The sequence below is a fragment of the Seriola lalandi genome, unplaced genomic scaffold (assembly GCF_002814215.2).
Source record: "Seriola lalandi dorsalis isolate HSWRI2012SDOR001 ecotype SW California unplaced genomic scaffold, Sedor1 jcf7180002054984, whole genome shotgun sequence".
NCBI classification, from domain to species: Eukaryota; Metazoa; Chordata; class Actinopteri; order Carangiformes; family Carangidae; genus Seriola; species Seriola lalandi.
Genome location: NW_019525533.1, coordinates 74,564 through 84,219, shown reverse-complemented (window position 1 = coordinate 84,219; position 9,656 = coordinate 74,564). Strand labels below are relative to the sequence as shown.

General features: G+C 45.2%; 2 protein-coding genes across 2 annotated transcripts in view; both read left to right on the top strand.

Moving 5' to 3' along the window:
- Window positions 1-3,440: 3,440 nt before the first annotated feature.
- On the top strand, window positions 3,441-6,082 carry LOC111647321 (uncharacterized). Its single transcript, XM_023396940.2, has 3 exons — window positions 3,441-4,268; window positions 4,915-5,128; window positions 5,286-6,082. Exons 1-3 carry the CDS (start codon window positions 4,022-4,024, stop codon window positions 5,812-5,814), a joined length of 990 nt encoding a protein of 329 aa, XP_023252708.1. The 5' UTR covers window positions 3,441-4,021; the 3' UTR covers window positions 5,815-6,082.
- A 400-nt stretch (window positions 6,083-6,482) lies between these two features.
- Window positions 6,483-9,656, top strand: part of LOC111647266 (NEDD8 ultimate buster 1-like) — a gene marked incomplete at its 3' end in the record, with an annotated part of 5,079 nt that continues 1,905 nt past the window's right edge. The window contains exons 1-8 of the mRNA XM_087171329.1: window positions 6,483-6,640; window positions 8,005-8,133; window positions 8,515-8,682; window positions 8,784-8,851; window positions 8,976-9,040; window positions 9,153-9,322; window positions 9,388-9,494; window positions 9,584-9,641. Of these exons, the coding sequence (XP_087027455.1) occupies window positions 8,017-8,133; window positions 8,515-8,682; window positions 8,784-8,851; window positions 8,976-9,040; window positions 9,153-9,322; window positions 9,388-9,494; window positions 9,584-9,641 (753 nt within the window). The remainder of the gene's footprint in view (window positions 6,641-8,004; window positions 8,134-8,514; window positions 8,683-8,783; window positions 8,852-8,975; window positions 9,041-9,152; window positions 9,323-9,387; window positions 9,495-9,583; window positions 9,642-9,656) is intronic.

Sequence of the window (9,656 nt, the reverse complement as noted above, 5' to 3'; positions counted from 1 at the left end):
ATGTCTACAGGAAGTGAAGCTGATTACAGCTGACAGCCTCACAGAGGAACAGAGACAGTGTCCTCATTCATCAAACTGTCACATCTGATCTGAGACAGTTTGTTCTCTCATTTCACAACTCAAGACCTGATCAGTTTGATCTCTGTCACAGCTCTGAGATCAGTCTGATGGAGCTGACTCTTCTTTCAGAGAAGCAGCGTGACGTTTTGGGATCATGTGATCTTTATACAGACAGAAGCTCTGCTGAAGTCCAGTGAGCACATCTGTATATCTGTCCCTCTGCCAGATGTTTTCAGTGACAGCCTCCATGATTCTCTGTCAGGTGATGTGTGAGGAACAGACCAGATGTTCATCAACACACAGAGACTCTGTGTTTAAATGTCAGGACAGTGAATCCATCACTGAGCTGTTGGAGCAGTGATGAACCTTCATGACTCAGCAGTTTGTTTCCACTGTGGACTGAGGGAAATGTGCAGAGGGAACAGACTTGATGCTAAAAGTCTCTGCAGGTGTGTGAGCCTCCAGCTGTGTTCACTCCAACACGTTAACATGAGAGCTGAGAGGAAGCAGGCTACGCTACACAGCTGCTGCACATCTGGACTGAACAGGACTGAAGTCCCTGCTGCTTCACTGACTGACAGCTGATGAAGTGAGTCTCTGGAAACACTCGTTTATCGCCTCTGTTCTTCTTCTCTCCACAGATGGAAGTGATGATCGTGTGCGTCTCTGCTTTGTCCTTCTACAGTCTCTGCAGACACACTGAGACTCCTCCCCCCTCCACCTGGATTTCTTCACTTGCAGCCGTTTGGCACCAAAATATTTTTGTGGTGAACATAAGTTAGAGAAAAGCTGAGGTCACTCTCTCTGTGGTCTGAGAACAGTCATATCCAACTCATCCTGCCCCTCAGACATCAGTCGACTCAACAAGCACCAATGTGAACAGTGGAGTGTTGATAATATTCTCATTTACTTCTTTAGCTCGACTGGAAAAATTATAACAAGTGAATTGGTAGCTTTGATTCTTTCTTCTCTATCTAAACTACTGTGAGACTTAAAGTATGAACACTAACAACCTGTCCATCAAAGTGTTTGTACCGTGTTCGATTCTCACCTCATGTGACAGAGCCATGTTGACAGATGGTTCCATGTCAGCTCCTGTATTTTCTCTGCTGATGTTCAAACTCTCTTTCTCGTTTCCTCCTCGTGCTCCCTCAAACTCTCTGAGTTCCTCCTTTTCTGTGTGAAATATTCAAATCAATGTGTAATAAATCTGTTAGTGATGTAGTTGCCATGCAGCAGATGACTCGTGCTGATGAGAGTGAGCTGAGCTCCTGTTTGTACTGGATCACGGTGTCACTGAAGGAAACCTAAACACAGGAGGTTTCCCAACACAGTTCTTCCTCTGGAGTTTTATTCTGAAGGGACGTCGGAGATTATGATATCCTCAGGAAGTGAGGTCACACCGGACCAGAGCAACATGTCTGAGTGTTCAGGTGCTGCAGCGCCACCTGCTGACAAACTACAGTAACTGACTTCCTGTTTGCATTTTCAAGGCTCGATGGCGGCTTTGACCAGTGAAGACGTTCACACAGATGTTCATACAGATGTTCACAGACGTTCAAACATGTTCACACAGATGTTCACAGAGTGAAGATGTTCACACAGATGTTTAAACATGTTCACACAGATGTTCACACAGTGAAGATGTTCACACAGATGTTTAAACATGTTCACACAGATGTTCACACAGTGAAGATGTTCATACAGATGTTCAAACATGTTCATACAGATGTTCACAGACGTTCAAACATGTTCATACAGATGTTCAAACATGTTCACACAGATGTTCATACAGATGTTCACAGACATTCAAACATGTTCATACAGATGTTCAAACATGTTCACACAGATGTTCAAACATGTTCACACAGATGTTCATACAGATGTTCACAGACGTTCAAACATGTTCATACAGATGTTCAAACATGTTCACACAGATGTTCACACAGTGAAGATGTTCACACAGATGTTCACAGACGTTCAAACATGTTCACACAGATGTTCATACAGATGTTCAAACATGTTCACACAGGAATCAGAACTAATCATCCTGTAGGTGTTTGTTAAAGTTGAGCTCTCACACGAGTTCAGGGCTGCAACTAACGATTAGTTTCAGATCAATCTGCCCATTGTTTAACTAATTAATTGATTTTTCTTTTTTACTCTGTGAAATGTAAAACATAAATAAAATGGCAGAGAAGCTGAAACCAGAGAATAAAACCGCTTTACTGCTCTTAAGATGTTCCTGCAGTCAGAGTGAAGGTTTCACTATATTAAAGCAGTTTCACAAAACACCTTAAATCTTCTCAAGCTTTCCCTGAAATGTTCACTTCTCCTGATCTTAGTCTCATACTTGAGAAATCCCTTAAAGTCAGTTCAGAGCTTAGCAACCAAACTAAGGAATAAAACTAAAGGTTCTTCTGATTGTATCTGAACTTCGACTTGTCTGAGTTCACGGTGATTAAAAAAAAAAACATCTCCATGGAAACTACAATTTATCACTGTAAAATCTTTTTGATTTCTGCAAATACCTTCATGTTTTTCCTTAACTAAGGAAACTACATCATTCTGTGTAACACCCTGAAGTAACTCCCTCAGCTAAGGAGAAATTCAACCTCAGGTGTCGGACTTAAGTGGAAAACATCATTTCAGTTTCCTAAATCTAAATCTAAAGACAGATTCAGTTCACTAAGGTGTGAACCTGTGAACACACCTGGTATAAACTCAGGGCTGAAGCTCAGTCTGAACAGCTGTTTGTTCTTCACGTCAAACCAGCTGATGTGACTGTGTGAACAGAAAGGTCGACACCTTGTCCTTCACTGTTTACTCACCAATCAAAGTCAGAGCACTGCAGGTCTGTGTGCTTCCTGTCTGACACGGTGACGCCACAGAAACGTGTCTGCCGCGTTTTTCTACTAATTTTAATCAAAGCTCGAGATTTAATTCGTCTTCCGTGCAGTTTCCGCACAACCTGGATGCGTTCTGCGGGACTTTAGGGGCCGGTTCTGGCTTGTCGGAGCTTTTTGAGGGGTTTTGAACGCACCGTCAAGTCCATATGGTGCAGGAGCTGGATGCTGGGTTCACTGACGGGGGAATAAAAGCACCTGCGGCAGGTGTGTCGCTGCCGAGGCCAACAGGATGTCCTGCTCCTGCTGCTGCTGTGTGAGTCCCGGCGGGAAGCTGCTGGAGGGTAAAATCACACACACACACACACACACACATACACACACACACACACACCAATGAGTTCACCTGAGGGTCACATGGTTGTCAGGTACGTGTCACACAGATGTCACATCAGCTGGTGCAGGTGAGAAGAAGCAGCTGTTTCACTCGTAACAAAAACAGTTACAGATGTGGTTCCAGATGTGTCAAATGATGTTTGTTTGAATCTAATGTTCAGTGAGTCAGAGACACATTATATTTATGATTCCACAGAGTCCAGATGATTGATTGATTGATTGTGTTCGATTCCCATGTTTGTTTCTGTTATTGATGACTGTTCGTTATTACTGTAACCATGACAACCGAGGTTACGGTCCGCCTGCTGCCGGAGGGCGCGCTGTTTCAGGAGACGCATCTGAGGGTCGGTGCTGGTTTAGGTTGGAGGAGTTGTTAATGGCGGTAGACGTACCTGAACTCGGTTGCCATGGTTACTATAATAACGGCCATGTCCTGGTTGGGTTTAGGAGGGGATGGTGGTTTGTGTAAACTGAATGTTTCCTCAACATTAGACGGTCTTTGTTGTCATGGTTACAACATAACCTGACGTGTCTCTCTTTATTCTACGTCACCGACACTTTTCCCTTCGCTCCTGTCATCATTACCACGACCACTAGATGTCGCCTAGTAACAAAACCCAGCTGTGATGTCATAACAACCTGCTGCACAGACGAGCTGTGGGCGTGTCTTACAGGAGGACAGACTCAGATTTGATTTGTTCAGGAAGTGAAGTCACTGAATGAGGAAAGACACCTGTCACCTGGAGCAGGACCAACACTTACTGTACATGTCAGAGCTGTTGGTCTGCTCTCCCGCAGGGGTCAGGAGGAAGGAGCTGCTGGCCCGGGAGGAGGAGGAGGAGGAGGAGGGAGCAGGAGAGGAAGAGGAGAGCAGGAGGAACATGGACGTCTCTCTGCTCAGAGAACAGTACAGGAGCAGCAGAGAGACACAGAGGAGACAAACCCAGCTGCTTCTGTTCAGGACAGGTGAGCGGAAGTTGTTTGTTTACCTGCTGAGAGTCAGACTCGTGGCGGTGACCGGAAACAGATTTGTTTTAGAAATAAAAGCAGGAGATAATCGAGCTTGTAGAGAGAAAAAAACTGGTTTGGGAGAGAAAATTTCTAAAGTTTATTTCTCCGTTCAGGATCGTGACGAGTTAAAGTCTGTTAAACCAACACTTCCTGTTGCTGCTTTCAAAATAAAGGCACATTAGACAGGCGTGACATTGAAGCTCCCCACCGGATAGTTTGAGGAAGAGGAAGTATTCAGATCATTCAGTAGGTTTATAAACTTAAGATGTAGATCTTAAACGATTTGAGATTGATTATTGATTATTTCCAAACAGGAAGCACAGACCTTACTGTAGTTATAGATTCTGATTCTGTTTTCTACAGTAAACTGATAAAAACAGTTTTAAATAATGAATCTGTGTTGTACTGACAGTTGTTTCATTCTAACTGTATTTACAGCTGTGAAGAAGCTAATGAACCATGTTCTGACAACCTAGTGAAAATGACGGTATCAGCAGAACAATAAATGATCCCCTCTCCCTCCCTCCCTCCCTCCCTCCCTCCTTCCCTCCGTCTTCATCACCCTCTCTTCTCACTGTTTAACCACTGTGTGTCTCTACAGTCTCAGAGGAGCTGTCCGGGGCCGTCAGCGTCGTCCCTGTCACTCAGGGATTGGCATCACCTCCGCCTGCCGTAACCTTCGACCCCGACCCATTGACCTACGACCCTTGGCGCGTCCATCTGGACCTCCACCGGCGCTCCTGCCCCGGTGTCACCGTCCGGCTGCCGACCTCCTACCCGGAAACAACAAACAGCAGCGTCACTGGTTCCTCCAGGTCAGAGGTTAAAGATTTGCATCATGGGATTGAAATCACCTCCACAGCCTGGTGAAATATTCAAGAGCAGGAAAACTAACTGCGATAGGCTGAGATAAGCCTGGTTTAACAGGTAATCTTTATGACCCCACCCTCTGACTGACGGTTTTGTTTACAGGTGTTCATCATCTTCTTCCTCCGGCTCCGATCCAGACTCTGGATCCTCTGACAGATCCAGAGGAGTCAATGGTTCCGGGGCGGATCCAGTCCACTTTTCTGTCACCAGACCCCTCGATGCTTCGGAGCAGAATCCCAGTGACGGATCCAGAGAAGATCCTCCTGATGATTCTCAGGAGAGTTCGGCCCCCGGTTCTCTGACCAGCTCTGATGAAAGCTCCACCCCCGTCGCCTCCGTCACCTGCTCCCCCAGCAGCTCCAACACCGACCTACACCAAGACCTGAAGGAGAACCGGTCTGCAGATGTAAAAACCAATAACGACTTCCTGCAGACCAACACCCCAGCGGGGAGGGGCTCCAGGAAGTTCTCGGCCCCTGCTGCCCTCAGGTTTACCAGACAGCTGAGTGTAGGGGGGGTGGGCTCGTCCTCGGGGGTTCACCAGAACCAGAACTACTACCCGTTCCCCAGCAGGAAGGCGCCGAGGATCTCTGAGGCGGCCAGGAGGCTGGGGATGTACTCGTCCTTCTGAGAGATTTCACAGTTTATTTCATGATGCAAGTTCATGTTCAGCTGCTGCAAAACCAGTTTCCTTCTTTCTTTCATGACCCAGATGTTAATTTACAGTCTCTCCATCTTTCCTCTCAGTTCAAATCACTCGCTCAGAAGAAACGAGACGTCAGTTTATCAGGCCAGGATCAGACTTCTGTTTATTTTCACTGATTCATTGTCAGGTGTGAAGTTATGACGTTAATGGTTTCATTGTAAACCAGCTGCTTTATTAAAGGAATTCAAAAGCTGATGAGTCTGTACACTGTTTATTTCTTCATTTAAGTGTATCAGCATCTTCATGTAAAGTTCATCATCATGCTTATTTTCTATTCAAATTATATAAAAAATATAATAAAAAAATGCAATTACACAATAAGTTTGAGTCTGTCTTTTATTTTATTGATTTATTTTTATCACTCTCGGTTGCAGTGTGTCTTATTTTATTTTATTTTATTTTAACGCTGGCTTGTATTGTCGAATTTCCTCTCACAGAAAAACTGTAGGACATTTGACCCTCGTTAAACGCCGTAGCAGATCACAGATCGTCTTTAGTTGTGAGGACGAGTCACGTGGCTGTGACGGACGCCGAGCTTCTGGCTTGATTTCGGTTGGCGGTACGTGACGTTAACCGGATCGTGAAACGCGGTCAGAGTGAGACCTCCTCCTCTCTCTCGTCACCTCTTTCCCAGAAACGACTAACCCACAACAACAACATCATCATCTGGCCGGAGAAGTGGACGGTTACCGGGGCCTCACGCGCGTTTAAAACCACGGAGCTCTTTGTCATCTTGTCGTTTGACGTCAAGGTAACGCTCAGGAACATTTAACAGCGAGTCATGGCGGGTTTTAAGCGGGAAAACACAGAAACGACCGTTGTTTGAAGCTAGCGGCTAGGTAACTGTTACCGTGTGAAACCTCCGCCTGTTGTTGTTGGCGTCATTAGTAACGTGTTTACCGTCAGCTAGCTTCATTCACCGTTAGCTCTCCGTGCTAGTATCTCTCACAGGAACATTGTTGACCAGCAATCAAACATGAAACCCGTTTAAATGTCACTAACAGTGTTGAGTGATGATACTTCCGGTATGAACGTCATGAATCTGCTGCTCCAGTCACGTGTTTAAAGTTTGGAGATCTGGAGCCAGACATCCTCAACTTCTACCTGCTACTGTGGGTCCAACTGCAAAAACACAGGATCCTACATCTCCCATAATGCATCTGTCAATAATAAGTTTGACCGTAACTCTCCCGCAGCACATTTGTAGTTTATTTGAGTTTTTCTGGCTTGTTTGAAACCAGTAGCTGAGTTTAGAAATCTGAGAGGACGTTTAAACCGAGGAGACGTCAGTTGATTGAGAGACGTTCACGGTCAGTCACAAGAGACACTGTGAGGAAAAACGTCCACTAGTGAACGGCTTTCTTTTCAGCAACATGTTTTGATTTTACGATCCTTTTATTGGTTTTTAAAGCTCTCAATGGTCCGACTTATTGATCAGATTTGATTTTATCTTCCTAGATCCCTCAGGTCTATTAATTAAACCCACAGTCAGAAGGAAAACTCACAGTGAGGCAGCTTTTAATTACCGTGGTCCAGGATACCTGAGGACAGTAAACTCAACACCGACCTCTTCAGTCTGGCTTTTAATTGACTTTTATTTATTTATATATTTGAAGCTGATTTATGGGTTTGTCCTTTTATTCTATGATTATTTTCCTTTTAATATCCTGCCTTTGATTTCTCGTTTTACCCACTTTAATACATCTCCTCTGTTTTATATTTTATTATTTTATCTTTATATTTCTGTCGTTATCTTTGCTTTCCAGTCGTCAGTGTTTCCTCAGGTCCTGTTTTTACTGTCTTATTTCTATTGTTTTTATTTATTACTTGGTAATTTATCGTTCTGTGTGTGTGTGTGTGTTGTTTTTTATTGCTTTTATTTTTTTTTTATTCTGTAAAGCACTTTGTGTTGCTTAGTTTGTATAAAAAGTGCTATACAAACAAAGTCTGATTGATTGATTAGTTCCTGTAAAGTAACATCATCAAACACAGTCGGCCGGAGTCTGTCTCTCGGCTCTAGTTTCCTTCAGCAGTAATGACTCACTCCACGTAGCGGGGGAATTCCTCCAGCTGTCCAACAGCTTTCACTTTCTCATTCGTCCCTGGTGCTTTCAGAGACGAGACACGATGGCGGAGCAGAACACGGAGGCGAAGCTGAAGAACCTGCTGAAGCAGAAGAAGATCCAGCTGTGGAACCCGCCGTACACCGACGACGACAACCAGCCGGGGCAGCAGCACATGGAGGTAAATAAACACCACACCTTCTTCAACTACACTGTCATCATCATCATCATCACAGGACTTCCCCCGATCCTGGGGAGGAACATATTTATTGATGTGTTTATTGATAATGTATTATTAAGATGAGGTATTTCTAAGTAAGTAAATAAATACACACAGATCCACATACAAAAAATGAATCATACATAAACAAATCTAAAAACAGAGAGGTGAAAATAACTGTTAGCCATTAAAATTAGTTTTGTTTTAATGCATCTCCTGGGACGTCCCTGCTCCTCCTTATATCGTTGAGATGTTACAGTGTTCTTCATGTGGAGTCGTTTACTTTAATGTTACAGCTTTAATTTGAAATCTCACATTGGATCATGAACTGTTTTTGTTCAGGAGCTGGCGCAGCACTGCGCCCCCCTGCTGGGTCTGTCGGTGGCGGAGGTGGGCGGCGCTCTGGAGTCCGTCAGAGTCCAGGCGGTGAACAGAGGGAAAGGAAACAAGACGTACAGAGAGACCAACGTGGCAACGCTGGAGCTGCTGCTGCCCAGAGACAGCAGGAAGGTGGGTCATCATCATCATCCTCATCATCATCATCATCATCATCATTGTCTGTGCTGCTGCTGTGAGTTTCAAACTGTCGTTCTGTTTCCTGTTTGTTTCAGGATCCAAAGTCGAAGAAGACCTACCTGGAGACGAGGCTGGACGTGTTGGTTCAGGAGGTGGTGGACAGGTACACACACACACACACACACACACACACACACACACACACACACACACACAGATCAGACAGGACTGTGTTGGTTCTCCTCTCAGACACTTGGCGGTTGAGTGTGTGTGTTCCTTTGCTGCAGGATTGGAGACGACCACGGCCTCAAATACATCAAACTGATCCTGAACGGGAAAACGCTGTGTGTAGGTGAGTCAGCTGATCCATAGATCAATCAGCTGATCATTTTCCACTGCTCTGTTTCTGTTGTCTATCACTGACGTGTGTGTTTGTGTGTGTGTGTGTGTGTTGGTCCCGGCAGACCAGCGTCTGGATGAGCAGGGCGTGAAGAACCACAGTAAGATGATGGTGCTGAAGGTGAGCGACGCCGAGCTGAAGCGACAGATGAGTGAGGAGGAGCAGAAGAAGAAGGAGCAGAACGAGAGTCTGCAGAGGACCCAGAAAGGCTTCCAGATCCTGTCAGAGAGAGGTGTGTGTGTGTGTGTGTGTGTGTGTGTGTGTGTGTGTGTGTGTGTGTGTGTGTGTGTGTGTGTCAGGCTCTAATCCTGGCCATGGGTTTCCATGAGAAAGGTCGCTCTCTGATGAAGAGGAAGCAGTACGACAACGCTCTGTGCCACCTGCTCCAGGCCGACCAGCAGTTCAGGTAAGGTCACCTGACACCAGCTCTGACATCATCAGGTGTCAAACATCACTGTCCTGGAGTTGGAGACAGTTTCACGTGTCAGACTTCAGACAGTGGTTCATGGTGGTGAACGGCAGCAGAACAGGTCGTAGTGTAGTCGCAGTTTTAGTAACTGCTGGTGTC

Bases quoted from the DNA above. Each gene is read 5' to 3' on its own strand.
- LOC111647321 (XM_023396940.2), top strand. From the start codon at position 4,022: ATGAGGAAAGACACCTGTCACCTGGAGCAGGACCAACACTTACTGTAC. The intron at 4,269-4,914 runs GTGAGCGGAAGT...GTGTCTCTACAG, and splicing joins GCTGCTTCTGTTCAGGACAG to TCTCAGAGGAGCTGTCCGGG. The intron at 5,129-5,285 runs GTCAGAGGTTAA...TTTTGTTTACAG, and splicing joins AGCGTCACTGGTTCCTCCAG to GTGTTCATCATCTTCTTCCT.